The sequence below is a fragment of the Sander lucioperca genome, chromosome 9 (assembly GCF_008315115.2).
Source record: "Sander lucioperca isolate FBNREF2018 chromosome 9, SLUC_FBN_1.2, whole genome shotgun sequence".
In the NCBI taxonomy this organism is placed as follows: Eukaryota; Metazoa; Chordata; class Actinopteri; order Perciformes; family Percidae; genus Sander; species Sander lucioperca.
The window spans coordinates 40,583,307-40,602,021 of NC_050181.1; the positions used below are offsets into that span (position 1 = coordinate 40,583,307).

The 18,715-nt window shown below is 38.6% G+C and overlaps 1 protein-coding gene across 1 annotated transcript; it reads right to left on the minus strand.

The window, feature by feature from the left end:
- Positions 1–12,339: 12,339 nt before the first annotated feature.
- On the minus strand, positions 12,340–17,823 carry LOC116055055 (solute carrier family 22 member 13-like). Its single transcript, XM_031306805.2, has 10 exons — positions 17,129–17,823; positions 16,926–17,029; positions 16,648–16,802; positions 15,734–15,902; positions 15,530–15,650; positions 15,174–15,268; positions 14,838–15,052; positions 14,452–14,560; positions 13,550–13,756; positions 12,340–12,778 (listed from the first exon to the last, which is right to left on the minus strand). The coding sequence occupies exons 1-10, from the start codon at positions 17,501–17,503 to the stop codon at positions 12,709–12,711; spliced, it is 1,620 nt and encodes a 539-aa protein (XP_031162665.1). The 5' UTR covers positions 17,504–17,823; the 3' UTR covers positions 12,340–12,708.
- Between the last annotated feature and the right edge of the window lie 892 nt (positions 17,824–18,715).

The following is an 18,715-nucleotide window of genomic DNA, read 5'->3' on the forward strand; positions in this document are numbered from 1 at the left end:
GGCCAAATTAGATGAAATGTTTAACATAAACATAAAATACCTTGACCTGAATTTGTTTTATCATCATAGTTCGGGTCACCTGCCAAAGATATGTGTTCTGCCTGTTTGACACCTGTCTATCCAATGGAAAAAATGGTGGCCAATAAACTTATCCTGCACAACAACTGTTTCTGCTGTAAACACTGTAAGAAGAAGCTCAGGTAAGATATTTTGCACATGTATGATAAAATTACTTAAATCAACAGTTGTAAAAAGGATATTCAACCTAATCAATACTACACATAACTAGATTGAAAATGTAAATCATAATTGGCTAACATTTCTTTTTAGAAATGACATTATGATTAGTATTAATCTCCAATGCATTGAATCATTTACAGCGGATCTAGCACAAATAACAAATCATATGACAAATTAAACAAAATCAGATTTTAATTTATTGTTTTATATTACAAAAGACTTTTTTTCACTTTATTACAGCATCCACAACTATTCATCTCTTTATGGAGAGTTCTACTGCATTTCTCACTACCAACAGCTTTTTAAAAGATCAGGAAATTATGATGAGGGATTTGGCCACAAGCAACATAAGGACCGCTGGCTTCAGAATAAGAAAGGCATGAATGAGCCAGATGCTGCGCCCAATCCCAAACTGACAAAAAGCAACATAAACACGTCTGATGGCTCCAGAGAGTCCTCTGCTGGTGTGTTTGTTAAAAATTCATCTGCAAGAGAGATGGGACATAACAGTGGTGCTGATGTTAAGGGCAAACTAAAAATGAGCTGGCCACCAGAGAAGAAGAATCCTGGGGTTAATCCAGCACAGCGAACATATGTGAAAAATAAAATATCTGACATTGGCAAGGCATCTTCTACTTCAGAGCATTACAAAAGTCCCAACAACCAATTAAAGATCAACCATGGTGGAGAAATGAAAGATAAAGTGAAGACGTTGTCAAGCTCCTTTGTTTTAGGGGTCAAGAAACAATCTCAGACAACAGTTTATAACTCATCTGACAAGTTGTCCTCAGAGGAAACAAAACACAGGAGTGAACCAACCAAAGACAACATCTCCCCGACAGTGATTAGATTTTCTTTGCCCTCCGTAGAAAAAGGTCTTACTGTCACACACCAGAAAACCGGACAGAAGAATGTGGCTCCCACCTCAAAAACAAACTACAATCCAACATCTAACAGGCTGGACACTTATCCAAATAAAGCTAGGAAGTCTGTGCGGTTTGCTCCACATGTTGATGTAACTCAGTATGAACTGTCCTCTCAACTGACCACAGAGGCCAAAGGTGAAGAGCAGAGCATGCAGCTTTCAGACCAAACGGAACAGAGCAAAGTGAATAAATCCAAGGATATAAAAGATGTCAGTGACAAAAATAACTTTGATCACTTGCCATTTGAGTTAAGCAAAGAAGAACAGAGTGAAAGTGAGGTGAATCTTGAAATACCTGAATATAAAAGTCATGGAGAAACAAGCAGTACGTCAAACCAAGAGCCTGATGTTAATATGGAGAGCCGTCAAGAGATCCCAGAGACTGATATCAATGTTCTGAATGGAGTCGTAGACAAGGTTGAGGAATCACTTGATACTCAGAGTTTCAGTGAAACTTTTAATTCAACTCAAGACATTGCGAAACACCAAGAGCCATCTGAGATATCCCAAGTCATTCCAAGAAACTCTGTCAACCAGTGTGAATCAGAAAGACCAAGTACTCCACAAAGTCCTGCAGAACATATGGCAGAAGAAGAGCCCAGTCTTGAGAGGAATAAAAATCAATTTGATAAGACAGCAGATGACCAAGAAAGTGGCATAAGTCAGAAGAAGCCTGTTGCGAGGGCAAATTCTTTGAAGGGTTCTGCAAAGCAGACAGAGAAGACAAAAGTTAAACTGGGATCATGGTCCAAAGGAAAAAGTCCTTTGTCAAAGCTCTTCACATCAGGTGGAAATGACAAAACAAACAAGGTTGAACCAAAAGATGCCAAAAAGGCAGATGTCAAACCTAGTGGTGGACTCTTAGGAAGACTGTTTCAGTCATCCTCGGAGAAGGCTGAGGACATCACAAAATCAGCTGCACGAGATGAACAAAATGACAAAACACATGATGATGACAAAAAGACAGAGGAGGTAAAGGAAGCCGTTACAAAAGAGATGCAAAAGGAGGGTGACATGTCTCAAGTTCCACCTCAGGAACAAGAGGCTTGGGAGCTCATAAAGGAAAAGTCCCATTCTGCTGAGCCCAACACAATGGAGAGTAACATAAGTGAGGCTGTAAGCAAACCCACAGAGCCGTCCAACCTGCTCATGACAACTGAAACACAAGATGACCTAACAGCTCCAGAACAAACTGATGATCAAGAATTAAATTCACAAAGCAGTGGCCTGTCTGTAAATGATCCTGGAAAAGCTGACTCTAAAGATCTTCCCATTACTGTGCAATCAGTGAATCAAGCATCTGAGGAGTCGACCAATCATTTAATAGCTGAGAAAAGTGGTGAAGAAGTTTTGAGTGCTCCATTTAATGAGGATATTTTTGGGGACAGTGTCAATTCAGCCCCTGTTGACCCACTGACCATTCAGATAAATACTGATGAATCTGTTCATAAGCCAAATGAGCTGCTTGATGCATCAGACGCAGGAGGAAATGAGCTGCTTGATGCATCAGACGCAGGAGGAAATGAGCTGCTTGATGCATCAGATGCAGGAGGAAGAGACCTGTGCAGCGGAGAGCTTCATGAACTCAACCGAGATTCCTCTAATCTTTTTGATGCGGAAATCTTTGTGAACAGCCCCAGTGATACATTTTTATCTTCTTTCAGTGAGACAGTTTTGACTGAAGCTGCTCTCACTGATACTTTGAGCCTGCTTGACTCCCCACCAATATCGACTGAGAATGACATGATGCTTGGCCTGACAGATCAGCTTATTGTCCCTGATTCAGCACCCGTAAACCAAGATGAGAATCAAACCTCAAGTCCTTTCGGTACAAACAGCCAGACAAGAGAGCAGGGTGCAGACCTTGACATATTCGGCTTAAACAACGTTCCATTCACTCAGCCACCTACTGTTAATGTGCCTCATCAAGGAGGAGCAGACGCTTCCTCAAACCAACTGTCTGCCATTCCTGATGACATCTTCGGAGTTAGTGATGTGTTTAAAGTGCTGCCATCCACCCCAGCTACTTCTAGCTCACTGAATGATTTCCTTGGTTCAGATACATCTTCTACAACCGCTCCTTCAGCTCAGACAGATTTTTTTGCTGATGACATATTTGCATCAGAACCACAGCTGCTGCCAGTGTCTGAGCCAAGCGATGTAAATGTGTTTGTGGATAATCTTTTAGTGTCTGACAATAACAGCACTGAGCAGTCAGCAGAAAACGCTGTCACAAAGAGTAGCTGGATGGATGATTTGTTTGGGTAAAAGCAGGACTGTGTTTAAGTGATTGAATACAACAAGTTGGAATGTACAATGATTTCATATTAAGATGTTTTTTAAAAAGCACTTTTTAAGTGGATGGATATGATTACCACTTCACATTTAATGAGTTAAAAACACAACTAATGTTGCTTTCTTTCACCATTGCATTTTATTTAGAAATCTGTATCAAACACACTGTAACACAAATCTAATTTCAAGTTTGTGTGGCAAATCCAGTGTGTGTTACTGTTTACATTAAAGATGCAAAATCAATGCATTTTATGACATGATATGATTTGATTTTCTTTCATACGTTCACATGAAGAGAAGCAATGGATGTTTGCTGAATAACTGTATATTTTAAAGTGAGTTTTCATGAATAAATAGTTAATGAAATTAAAGAATCAAGAGTAATGACTAGGTGTAATGTGACTATGTCTGTATGCATTTTGACAATACAACTGTAAATATTCTGATATGAAAATGCTGAGTTCTGAATGTATTATTGCATTATTAATAATGATTAATCTATAATAAAATGACACCCTTGAGCACTGTGGTACTTTTGTTTGATGACCCCTTTAAGTTTAACTAAATGTGACTGTGACATCATATTACATAGTTCATACGAAACTCCAGGGCAACCCTTGATTTTAGGAGGCTCTAAAAGCAATAGTTGGTGGTGCCTTCGCACCTGTTTGGTTCGGTTAAAACGAACTCTGATGTGTTTGCCCAGTTCACTCTGGTGCAGTTCGTTTGTGGTGTCAAAACCAATGAACCAATCACTGCATTTTTTGATGGTAGGTATGTTATTTTTAGCATGATTTTACAAGCTAAACTGCTACATATAAGTAGCCTACATCTGCTGATCGTTAAGTGTTAAGGAAGTGATCTTATAATTTATCTGTATACTGTAAACCATGTCACACATCATGTACATATGCCCTGATCAATAAGTTGGTCAAAAGCAGTTAATTCAATAAAAGCACATAAACACAAGCACTAGATTGTATTCACAATCATGTATATAGTAATTGTTAATGCTCAAAATGAATGAACATTTTTTTAGATTTTATCATGTTTAGAAATAAAGTGTATACTTAGAAGAAAAAATGACCGCTTCATGATAACTTAAGGCCCTGGTCGGCGTCGACGGAGACAAGAGACTGTGACAGGCACACACAAGGCTACTTTTATTTTTCATCTGATCTGATCAATCAAATACACATAAGAGCTGTCAAAACTGGTCAAAAATGGCGTTTGAATGTTTCTCCTAAAAAATGATTTCGAAATGATTGGAATATCTATTTTTGCACATTATGTGTGTCAGGACCTTTAGTAAATAACAAATGAAGCAGAATAAAAAAATAAAATCGGAAAGAGAGCTTTGCCTACAATCGGATTGAGCTGCTGGAATAATCCAAATTCTCCAATGTTCCTAAGGATCTCTCCAAAATCAGCCATGGTGATATCAGTTTTCTAAGATTGAACAGGCTGAACCACTTCCAACCAAGGAGTTGGCCTACCTCGTTTGTTATAACATAACAAACTGAAACTAGAGAATGCAATTTCTGAAGAAATTGCAGTGTGAATGCTGTATGTTGAAAGGCTGACGCTACACTGGATTGCTGGCTTGAATTGTATAAGAAGAAGGTGAAGTAGTGAGAATAGTTGAAAAAAGTGGGAATGGGTTTAATTAGTATGGATTTCTTTGAAAAGTTGAATAATACCAATAAGTATACTTACTACTAAGTAATACTTGCCACTTGGCAGTTTTAATGCACACTAGAACAGGTCACTAGCATTATGTCTACAATACCAAATTGATTCAACACAATAGCTAGTATAACATTGTTGCATGTTTAGGTATTTGTGTTTGTCTAGGGTAGAATTCATTAAATTGTGAGGACTAAACTGACAATGCCCAAAAGGTTAAGTGTTTATTTTAGGATGGAGTTAGTTTTAGAGTAAATGCTATGGTGATGATTTAGAGAAATAGTTCAACATTTTGGGACATATGCACCTCTAATGCTCACTAATGAAGATGTTATATCTCATTTGTTTAATCCATACAAAACTCAAAGTAAAACAATAAGAAGACTTGGCCAGCAGACTTGGATGCGGATGCTCTCAAACAGCTCAGCTGAAGAAAGGCTCTAATGGCTATTCTAGCGCAAGGAAGCCCCCTGAGGCTTTTTCAGCATCCGTTTAGGAACTTTCATAGTAATGAATGATGCAGCATCTTTGAACGTTGGTATTCAGTTCTCCTAATACATAGGTTACTGTATATGCGCTCTCTCTCTCTCTCTCTCTCTCTCAATTTCAATTTTTATTTGCTTTATTGGTATGATAAAATCAATACAGGGCTTTGCTCTGAGTTTTGTGACTGTATTATAACTAGTTGTGACCCTATCACATATCACCTGGTGAAGTACAACTGCAGTAGGTGTCTCCCAGGACCACATTTGGTCATGATGACACACACAGATTCACAGGGTAAAAACAATACCAGCACCGCTGTTGTGACTGGTAATAACAATTGTCCGCTTGTCTACACTCATTACTTACATCAGTGATTATGGTGGCGTCATACATTGTGTTGTAGTACACCCATCCATTCTGGCACCCTGTGGTCTCATTGAGTCCAAACTCCCTGATGTCACCAATGTCCCATTCCACAGGGACAAACATCTGACACCTGCTGAAGGTCCCGTCCTCCTACCGGGAGTATTCTGATCCTTTACTTGGCCTACAATTAAAAATCCTGCATTTAAAACTTATGTAAAAGTATCAGCAACATTTACTGAAAGTATCAAGACTAAAAGTACTAATTCTGCAGTATATGTTCCCTGTCAGTGTTTTACTATTTACTATATTTTAATTTATAGTTTAAGAAGAAAATTCAGAGAATTCTCAATCCATAAAGGAACACTTAATCATTCAGTTTATAAGAAAAGAAATCACATTCAAAACCATGCACCAAATTTATGTACACAAAATACACAATACATGTTTTTTTTTTACTGGACATGAAGGGCATGACCATTTTTAAATCTAAAAAGTAACTAGTAACTAACACTGTTAGACAAATGTAGTAAAAAAATGAGATGTAGTGGAGTGGAAGTATAAAGCTGCATAAAATTTAAAAAGTACAAAATACCTCAAATTTGTACTTAAGTATGGTACTTGAGTAGAATTACTGACGAGCACTAAATAATTATTTTTTAGTAAGAAATCATGGCAATAAAAATGCAAATGCTATGTACTATATGCAAAGTATATATGGTATTATCATAAAGATAATAAATACATTTGTATCATAATGTTGAGAATGTATGAGAATGAGAATTACTCCATGTTTTTGGGGGTTAACTAATTTCTTTGAGGAGAAAAATTTCATTTTCAGCTTTATCCAGATGTTTCATGGAGCAACAGCTGGTTGTCTTGTGTTTTCTGAGCTATAGCTACTACACTAAACTAAAACTACATAAAGATGACAGAAGATGAACTCTATTGAAGCAACTACCAGGTAAATCTTCGTTTTTGTTATTCTGTTTTCAAGCATAACAACCCATTTGGATTCCCACATTTTCTCCTGAAGAAGCCTATTACAGCCTAAGTGTAATTGTGTTAACGTTACTTAAGGAGGAGGAAACAACACAAAATATTTTATATTCAAAACTAAATAAATACATAATGCAATAATATAATAGGCCTACATTACATTGCCAATCGGTCCTGTTCTTTTAGTGGTGACGTATGAAGCTGGTTGCCATGGAGTTCCTAGATATTTGAGAAACTCGTTCCAAAATCACCATTTCACTTTGACTTTGCAGGAGAAACTTTCATTCGACAATTTCTACAATATCAATCAAGTGACCATCGAAAAAAGCCCCCCACTGATCCCAGAACAGCTATTTTACTGGTGCATCATTGAAAATGTGAGAACATAACGAGTTTAAAACAATTTAAAGACTTGTTTCAAACCATCTTATTCGACGCCTCAAATGAATTTAAGCCTTGAGGCATCGAAAGCTCGACATACCCTACGGACGATTTACCAACCGAGCTACAGCTAACAACTTTGTCAGCTAACTACGTTTTAATGCTAAACATATTTGGATTTCCACGTTTTCCTGAAGAAGCCTTTTACAGCCTTAGTCATAGTTATATATATATATATATATATATATATATATATTGTGCTCATTTTGAATATTACTTTGAACAGTCTGTGCTTTGATACCTGATAATTGTAAATGACTACCACTGTAACTGACCATACCATCTGTGCATATATGCAGCCTACATTATATAAAAATGTCAATGTATTGAAGCAAAATCAACACTTACAATCACATGTGGCAGAAAACTTTCATGTCATGCTTGTGACACGGGAACAACCATGGCATAAGAAATTATAGTATGCCACATGCATGCTAAAAGTTTGAAACCATGCACCATGTCAGAGAGATCTTAGTGTCAACACTGAACGTTTCTTTTGGATGACATCCAGTGTGTCTGAAACAGGGCATTCTTTTAAAAAGAGCATTCATGCTTAGCAAATCTGCCATTGTACAAATGTACAAAATCCTCCAAAATGAAAAAAACAAACAAAGATTATGATTAGTTAAAAAGCAATAAAATCATTATTATTATTCATCTGTTACTCTAGCTCTACACTAATGCCTTACACAATTACCCCCACTTTGACTTTTAACACTTTCTTGAACAACAGAACGGTTTGAAAATGAAAATGTGGACTTCTTTTGCCCAAGATTAAGTGTTTGTCAATGCAAATTAAAAAAAACAATGGTCAAAAGTAACAAAATTGAAATAAATGAAACAAAAACTGAAAAGTAATCAGCCAGCAGTTTTATTGAGTGTCAAGCTGTATGTGTTGTGTTGCATTCAGAGAACATCAGAGAACATGAATATATAAGTGGAATAGGTTTTTTACTTCATTGATGAAGGTGTAGGATGTAGTATTAATTAGTATGTGGTTTTATTTGTTTTTGAGTATTTCATCATTATAGATATTTGCTCATTTTCTGTAGTTATTTATTTAGTTTGCTTAGTTTGGCTAATTATTTGTTTTTAGTTAGTTTTTTGTGTGAGAAGTCAGTGGAGAAATGAGAGAGTACAGTAGAAAGTTCTCATCTAGCAATGCCTCCAACTTTCACCCTACTGGACGAGCCCCAGCTGATCTGTAAGTATGAAGCATCCACATGGTGGGAGGAAGATTGTCTCTGTGTTGGGAGAATACAGAGGCCTACATCTCCTGCCAGGCGGCCTACACCCATGAAGTCTGTGTGGAAGTGTGCAACAGACAGCGGCATTCCGGCTTGCTGCCCTGCACCTCGTTCAGCAGAGAGATCTTGTAAGGTAAGACCTGAATAATCAGGACCATGCAGTATGTCACCCTGCGGTCCAAGCATTATCCAGGACAAGGAGTCTGTCTGCACAGATTCAGCTGCATTCCCACATATCCTGCCAGTTTAACTTCCACCTCTCCAGTGTTGTCATGACCGCCAGTCACATCATAGCTGCACGTTACTGCTAAGTGGTTTTGACTGTAATTCCTCACACTGGCCCTCTCCTGTACTGAGGGCAGCTGACCCACTGATTGTGTATCCTCCTGCAGGGCTTCATGCGCTGCCTGGATGATGATGTATCGTTCTGCCGACCGTGCGTTTGGTTCCGCCTCGGTCGGTAAGTCATCAGTAAGTTTGATGTGTCTCTGTTAGCTCAGAGACCAGTGGGATTGGTTGTATGATGAGAAGTGTGGAGTGGCGGCGTGTGCTGGAGTGTTATTAGTGTGATTTCCATTGTTATTGCTGTCAGCAAAGGCCTGCAGACTGGGCTCCAGCAAGTTCACCAGGAAATTGTTTGGCTGAGGTGGTAAGCCACCCTGATCCTGACACATCTCATCTTGTGATAACTTGCATTAGTCTTTGATGGCCTAAACAATAGCCACACTCATTAACTATGTGGCATTAGCTGAGTGAAATGTCTTTCCACAAAGCTTTTATTTCATAAAAGTGTAGCCATTTTTATGATGTAACAGGCGTTGTCTTTGCTTGAGATGAGGTGACCCACCACCTCCATAAAAACACTGCGGGAAACCCTGCAGCTTTTGAATGTCCACCAGGTGGCACCATAGACAGTATATAAGAAGGGTGGCACTGATTAGGTTATTAAGGGGGTAAGCCTCTCCTCGGACCGCAAACCTCCTATGGCGCCATTTTAATGCTACAAAGCCATCACCTCCCGTTAGCATTCCATTGACTGCCATTCATTTTGGCGCCACTTTGACAGCGAATAACTTTACATCTGAAGCGTTTAAAGACTTTATTTGTCCATTGTTTATTTCTAAAGAAACACGACAATGTATAAAAGGCTCCATTACCTTGTACCTCACGTTATAGCTCCGTAGCAGACGTTTTTGTAAAAATAGGCTAACGATGGTGTCATAACCACGCGACTTACTGTCGCATAGTAGAGGAATTACCGTATAGTATAGGAGAAGCGCGCAGGCAGTTTCGTCTCACATTAGTTGTTTAAGTTGAATTACTAATGTTAACTAGCATTTTAGTTAGCAATAATTAGCCTGTGCCTATGTTATCTCCTTACATATACCTACGCTCTCCGTCTCTGCAAGATTGGGAATGATTGAGATTTCTCTTGGCACAGCTACCAGAAGACTTACAACTTTCAGACACGTTGCTCACGGCACATTTACGTCGTTTCTCTCAGTTGGAGGCTGCACAGTAACCCTAGCCATCACCAGAAAAGTGCTTCTATTGGCCTTCACTGGTCTCCTGCAGTTGCTAGGAGACCAATTACAAACAATTCAAACCTGACCTGAAGACTTTTTTATCTCTTCTATACTCAGTTAATAGATCAGACTGAAGTCATGATGCTGTATTAACATCTCATCTAATGTAATGTGAAATATGAGCTGCTGCTTATGCCTTTTTAAGATACCATTTTATAATAAAGCAGAGCAGCGTGATACCAAGGTGTGCAACAGAAGCCATTTTGGATGAAATTCAATGATCTGTTCAGTTACACAGTAACACAGATGGAAAGCAGTGATGATACAGCAGCAGTGTTTAAGGACTGTAACTGAACTAGCGTTCCTTTACTTTCTCCTTCTGTTCATCGCTCTAACAGGCTGCAGGAAGCAGGAAGAGGAAGAGGGAGCCTGAGAGCAGCTCCACAGGCCTCCAGGAGCCTTAGAAAAGACTCCGTGAGAATGCTGCTCCCAGCCCACAGCCCTCCACCTCTACCCCACAGGTCAGGCCAGAGGATGGCCAGCTGGAGGTTAGTGCTCCAAATGTATTCACTGGTTTCAATAGTTTTCACCTGCCTCCTGTTTTTGGATTGATCAAAACCACTTTATCCTAGCTCGATGGTCACCATACACATTTATCCCACATTTAACCCCCACCCCCCTCTTTCTGTCTGTCTAAAAGGCTCAGGAGCGCATGGATGACATTCAGTATGATGACGTCATGGCCTTGCCCTCTCTCACACTCTCACTCTCACACACACACACACACACACACACACACACACACACACACACACACACACAAACACACACACACACACACACACACACACATAAACACACACACACACTCTCTCACACACACACACACAAACACACAGACACACACACACACACACACACATACACACACTCTCTCACTCTCTCTCTCACACACACACACAAACACACACACACACACACACACACACACATAAACACACACACACACTCTCTCACACACACACACACACACACACACACACACACACATACACACACTCTCTCACTCTCTCTCTCACACACACACATACACACACACACACACACACACAAAAGAAAAAACATCTTTCTTTCTATTGATAAGTTTTCAATCTTTTGTTTCCTTAAAAAAAAACTTTCCTTTTTAGTCTGTTGATAAGTTTTAAAGCTTTCATTTCCTTCTTCATTTATTTTTTGTTTGTAGATAAGTTTTTAATCTTTAATTTCTTTATAGTTTGTAGATAAGTATAAATACTTTATTGCTTCTTATTATGTAGACAAGTAATGTAAGGCTTTTAACTGTTTGATACCTTCTTCACTTTTTTTGAAAAAGTATCTAATGAAAGAAAAATAACGTAAAGTATTCACAGTCAGTGACTCTATAGAAAAATTTTAAAAAACAAATCATAAAACAACAATGTGAACAATGGCATGGGGTACTTTCCATAAAATCATCTCTCAATGCAAATCAAACCAGCTATTAGGCTAACTGAAATAAAACCATGCCAATCTCTAGGTATGGTGAAGGGGATGTGATGATGTGGGGCTATTTTAATTCCAAAGGCCAGGGGAACTTTATCAGGATGCATAGTATCCTGGATCCATGAAATAACTGGCCTTTAAAAATAAAAATCTGCCTGCCTCTATGGGAATTTAACATAGGGGTGTACTCACTTTTGTTGCCAGCGGTTTAGACATTAATGGCTGTGTGATGAGTTATTTTGAGGGGGACAGCACATTTACACTGTTATACAAGCTGTGCACTTAATACTTTACATTGTAGCAAAGTGTAATTTCTTCAGTGTTGTCCCATTAAAAGATATAATGAAATATTGACTAAAATGTGAGGGGTGTACTCACTTTTGTGAGATATTGTAGCTATATGCAGCGTTCTAAGCAGCCTGGATGGAACGCAGCAGGTAATACAACACTCAACCATGAGAGACTTGAGACTTGACTTGGACTCTAGCTCAGAGACTTGTGAGCATCTCTGGGTTGTTGTCCTCTCTTTAAAATGGACTGTTGGACTTTACTGCTTTAATTAAGGGTTATCCAGATGTTTGGTTATCAAAAAACACATTTAACCATTTACCTCATTGCAGATGGTTTCCCTTTTATTTGCAGAAATTTCAGATTTCCTATGCTGAGACTTCTGCCATCACCCCAATACAAGGGAGGTTCAGTAAACAGTTACTAATTGAAGTACCATGCTACTGTATTAGTTTAAGGTAAAAACTGATGGATTGACTGAAAATATAAAGTTTGTCCTGAGCAATGCCAAGAGGTAAAGCCAACATGTCATTCAAATTAAAAGGGTTTGTTACCTCTGAGCATGAATGTTGTCATTAACTTCCAGAGTTATCAGCTGATTAGATTTTGAGATATCTTGTGTGCTGACATTTGGCCTGAGGGTGGCACAACAACAACACCAATGGAGTGTTAAGTAATATAAGTATTGAGACTACAGTTTGGTAGATTTGCTTTGTGCAGGCTTGGTTGATTCACGTTGATTCTTCAGTGTTGTCTTATTTCTACCGGAGAAAGGAATACACAGACGAGTGTTAAGTTGTGGGACATTTTGTTACGTGTTACATTTTCTGTGATGTATTTCGTATTTCTAAGCCTTTTTGTCAACAAAACTACAGAAAGAAGTGCTGTGTGTCATTCATCTTGATCCCAAATGGAATAGGCTTAATGTTTTAATATTTAATGATGAGCAGTACCTAAGAGATATTTTGCTGATTTAAATATTTGACACTGGTGCCATGGTGGGAAGCCAAACACAGTTCATCTAAACACACTGCCCACACAGAGATGACACAGAGCTGGTTTAAAATCGGCAAAGTATCCCTTTAAGATTATTTTAAAGTATCCATCCATCCATCCATCCATCTTCTTCCGCTTATCCGGTAACGGGTCGCGGAGGTAGCAGCTCCAGCAACTTTATTTTAAAGTAGCTAAATTCTAATTTAAAGATGCTGATAAAAAGTTCATACTGACCTAAGATAAAAATCTTAAAGGAAAAGTTTCATTTACACAAAATGTTGACACTATTTGTAATGTTCCCCTTTTCATTTAAACAGATTATAAATGCAGTGCCTTGATACTAATTACCGGATTCATTCAAATAAAGTTTATCCTGCTTAACTACTAAAGCATACACAATAAATAGCTTTACAAACAGACTTATCTAATTCACACACGCAGTTATACAGCACACTTCACTAACAAGGACAGACTGTAGGATTAGGGCCTTGATGAAGGTGTCATCAGGAGACACTGTCAGCTTGCAGCTTGCTTACCTGTTGCCCTCGGCCTCATCTGTTGAATCAGGAAGCTCTTTTCTCCTGGTCTCAGGAAGCAGGAAGCTGAGAGCTCCACTGATCAGTGAAAGGCTGCTGAAAACGATGGTGGGTATGGACCAGTGGTACACGGCCAACATGTTGAGCAATGGGGACAGCAAGCCTCCAGCTCTGCTTGCAATGGAGCCCAAACCAGAGGCTGTTTGTCTGAAAACAAAGACATACAGAGCTTAGATATGCTCTTACCATAAAGAATTTCATCATGGACTTAGAAACCTTTTTTTAACTCAGTGAAAACATGCATCATACTAAACTAAAATAAAATCCCACAAAGCTTCCTTAATAGTTTATATAAGTTACATTGTAACTTGTAAGTACATACAATTGTCCAACAATGATTGTTTTACCCCAGTGCATGTCTCTTGGTTAGAAACCTGCCTAACATTAGCTGACTAATAAGAACAGTAACACCGTTTAGTACCTGAAAGACCTTATTTGTCCAGTGTATATTAGACTAATGTGACTGCAAAAGTTGATTAACACTTAAAGCTTTAAACTATGTACTATAGCTTTAAACAGTCAAGCAAAATAAATATAATCATCATAATAAATGTATATAATAACATATATTTAATAATTTGTCACTTCCCTTAACTAAAATAGGTCAAAAACAGTCAGCAAATATTTAACCCTGGGCTGGGCAGTTTACTCTTAAAGCCAACTAAACAAATAGCAGGCAAGCCAACAGTAAACATACTGTCGTCCTTTAGTGGTGTCACAACCAATCAGAGGCAAGTGCTATATCACTTTGTTATTGTACTTTTGTATGTATCATTCTTATGAACACGCACTTATGTATTATTCACTGCAGTGAGATGGAGTGACTCAGATGGAGGGCTTACCGAAAAGATGTTGGGAACAGCTCCTGAACATACACATTGCATATAGATCCTGCCCAGTTCATGAAAAAACGTCCTGAGGTTGCTAATGTGGTAACAGCCACAGCATTACCTTGAAGATAGTTACACAATGTCAGATAAATGAAAAACTAGTGTAGAACAAGCAACAATGCTAGCGACTTGTTCTTAGAATGAGGCAATCCATCAATATTGTTGAGATTTTACTCTGAATCAATAATGTCAGCCAGCTGGTGGAGCTAAAGAAAAAGTTAGGGCATCACTACATTAGGATACATCTTCTGGGAACCATGAATATCTGGTAAAAATTTGATGGCAAGCAAATCTAAAAACAGACAAAAATCAAAGACACACCTTCTGGAGTGCTTTACCTTGAGGAACAGCTAGGATTAACATGCACAAGAATCCCCCAATCAGAAGAGTTGACATCAGTGACACTTTCCTCCCCAGTGCCTCTAACAGCCAGATGCAAAGTATATGAGCTGGTAGTTCAGTCAGACCAAACATAAGCTGCGTCAGGAAGATGTCCAAGCCAAAATTTCCCACATTGAATGAAAGGCAGTAGTAGGTAACATTCAAGGAGAACCTGAAGATTTCAAAAAGGAAACAATTATTAAATCATTTGAAATATGAATTGTCAAATGCATCACAATGCATCATTTACAGGCTCAGTAGCGTTGTTATGTGTATCGTAAAATGTAACTTACCATGCCAATATTATGGTAAAGAAATACTTCCTAAGCAAAGATGATTGCAAAAGGATTATTATGCCTCCCTTTTTCTCAGTTTCTTTCTCAACAATCTGTAATACACAGGGGGCGGACACAATATCATGCTAACATTTGTGTCTGTTAGCAAATCATGTCATCCAACAGCCTTGCAAAAGGATTCTTGAGTCAAGATCTCTCTGATACAGTTCAGAGACAGACACTTCATTACATTGTAGAAATCTTCTCGTGTAATATAATATTTTCATCATAAATTGCTGGTATATGTAATATTCCATTTAAGTCTTGATACAATGGCAAATAAAGTTGTTTTTTTTTTTGTAAAGGGTAATAACCTTGTCCAGCAGAGACTCTGGAACAGTGCGTTTGTTGATGGCTGCCACTTTGGTAATCAGCTGTTTAGCCTCTTCTGTCCTTCCTTTGCTTAACAACCACCTGGCTGACTCTGGAATAAACCTGATAGAAACAAGGAAAGTAAATCAGTATTACATAATTTACCTTTAAAACAATAGAGGGCAATAACAAGAGTGCATGCACACCATATGTAAACAGCAACAACTGCAAGTGGAGCTGCTGTGATTAGTTGAGCTAGTCTCCAGTCTCTGATGAAGTAGATCACACCAGCAAGGACGCACTGTCCAACTGCACCAAATACCTGAGTCACACATGATCCCCATGATCTTTTGGACACCCCAATCCACTCAGTAGCTAGAAACAGGAAATCAAACAGTTAACCAACCTTGAATTTGTTAGCTAACATCCCTACCCCTGCCAAGAATGATGGAGCCCCAAAACTGATTAAAATGTTAAAGGTAAAAAAAAATTAAAAAAAATAAAAAAAAAACAAGAAAAAAAAATGAATAAATAAATAATCTTGGTTAAACTGATGTTGTTGTTAAACTTGATGAAGACAAGAGATGGTGCCAAGGTGATATAGCTAACTTTGTTAGCGTTAGCTGGCTAAAATGCTTTAGTAGAGGCTTAACTGTTACAAGCGTTTACAGCGATGCTACAGAAGTAGGCTAGTGGTACAGTACTGTTATATGGTTGATTAATATTATCTGCACTGCCTGGTATAGTTTTATCATAAAAGTTAGTTGTTGCTTAGTTAGCTAAAACAAGTGTTTTAGTTTAGCTAACTAGCTGCTAACCACACCGTCCTCTTGATTGCTGCACTGCAGTAAGGAAGAGCTTGTTTTTTTATGGTGGGAAAAGATGAATGATTAAATGTGTATAAGTGAGATTAAATGTGTGCCAAGAAAAAAATAGGAAAAAATAAAACGAGCTAGTGAAAAGTAAATAGAAGAGTTTCTTACTAAATTATCTATGACTGTGGTCATATGAAGACAACAGCTTGTGAATTTGCATCATGAATCAACAGTTAAACACGTCTTAACAAAAACTCACCAAAATAATTGTGTTTTCACATGTGAGATGATGGAGAATACTGTACCTAATATGACGCCGTTCAGTCGAAAACCTCCGTAGCCAATTCCCATAATGAACTGGGATGCCAAATATAAATAAAAGTTGGGAGATAATCCAGTTGTTACAGTAAATATGAGCATCACAATGACTGGAATCTGAGCTGCTCGTTTACGACCAAACCTGGAACAGATAAAACCCTCAGGTCAGTGATATAACCTTCTCTTTTGTAATGGATTTTAATTGATAAAGATGATACCAGGTCAAGAACACATTATGTACAATTTCAAGTAGGCCGACACTTACGATTCAGCAAAAGGTCCAAATAAGAGACAACCAACAAGAATGCCAGCCATCAACATTGTCTGTGCCACTTCCAACAAATTAGCCTGGTCACAAACTAGATCAAACTGTAGAAAAATGAAACCAAATGGTTAATGAAGGAGCATTTTATAAAGATTATTTAATATCTGTATTATAAATGACCATGAGACAGACCTATCACTTACATCAGTAACTATGGTGGCTTCATACAGCGTGTTGTAGTACACCCATCCATTCTGGCACCCTGTGGTCTCATTGAGTCCAAACTCCCTGATGTCACCAATGTCCCAGTCCACAGGGACAAACATCTGACACCTGCTGAAGGTCCCGTCCTCCTGCCGGGGCAGAGTCAGGTTCAGCTGATCATCTGTGGTCAGGTTAGAGTCGGCCTGAAGGATCCAGTCTGTGTTACAGTGTCGCTCCGGATCTGACTGGATAAAAAATACACTGGCAAACTGAAAAGGAAGAATAACATTAGGGAAGCAAAGAGCAAAAAGAGTGATCTTTTGAAATAATCCAAACTCTCCTATATTCCGGAGAATTTCTCCAAAATCAGCCATGTTCAGGGCGATGATTTTCAGTTTACAGATGCTCCTGGAGGATGACCTTTAACCAATGCCCATTAATGTTTAAACCCTGGACTGTATGTTTCAGGAAAGCTGAGACTGCACTTAAGTAGACATTTCATTTTGTAGAAGAGGTAATTTTATGATATGTCAGATGTGTCACTCTTCTACTTTTTTTCTGTGTGACATCTTCATATCGTTGTGCCTTGGCCTATAGCCCAGTAAAATTTACCTCAGCATTAATTTCATCAACAACTTTTTTTTTCTCAAAATAGTCGTATTACAAGAATTTTAGCACTCTTGCAAAATACAAAAACATGTGGTGGCCTAAAGGTTAGAGAAGCAAGCTTGTGACCGGGAGGTTCAATCCCCAGACCGACCAGATACAAAAATCTGGGGGGGGGAAGTGAAAGAGCAGCGCTTGTCCCTCCCTCATTACCACCACTGAGGTGCCCTTGAGCAAGGCCCTTAACTCCAGCCGCTCCAGAGCTGCTCAGTGGCCAGCAGATCAGACTGTGGTTGTACTGGGCAGCTTCCTGGTGTGAATGTGCAACTGTGTTAATGTGATCAGAGTGTTCCTGCAAAAGAGAGGCTTCCTCTCAGTGAGCCTTCCCTGAATAAATAAAGGTGATCAATGTTTTGAATGTTAGGGTGTCATAACCATAACCTGCTATTTCAGGCACAGCTACTATAAAAACCAATGCCACTGTGACTGATGATTCTTTGCAGACAGTGTACTTTGCTTATCCCTCACAGAAAGTGCTGTTGATCTTTTAACAACTTTACAATATGCAGACTTGTAGGTATGCTGCCTTTTCACAGTGTAACTTGTCAGACTGATACTGCTTACAAACATACACTCTATGACAAGGGGTCACACATAGATATTGCTTCGTATTAAGTGGTCACATGTAAAGGAAAGTTTTTGAACCACTGCTCTGTAACAAGGACAAGATCTCGGATGAGATATTATGTAGTAGCTTTACACAGTTCATTTACTAACAGTATATTGCATCCTGGTATAATCAGGCACAACTGCTGACTGTAAAACTCAACCTCGTGTTAGATCACATTTTAACTTAGACAGTAAGTGGTATCTGATAGTTGGCAAATCATAAAGCAATACCGGCTTGTTTTCAGACAAGATAAGAAGTTGTTGAAAGGGCAGCTGCAGGTTAACTTTTTGTCAAATGTAGCTGTGATGAC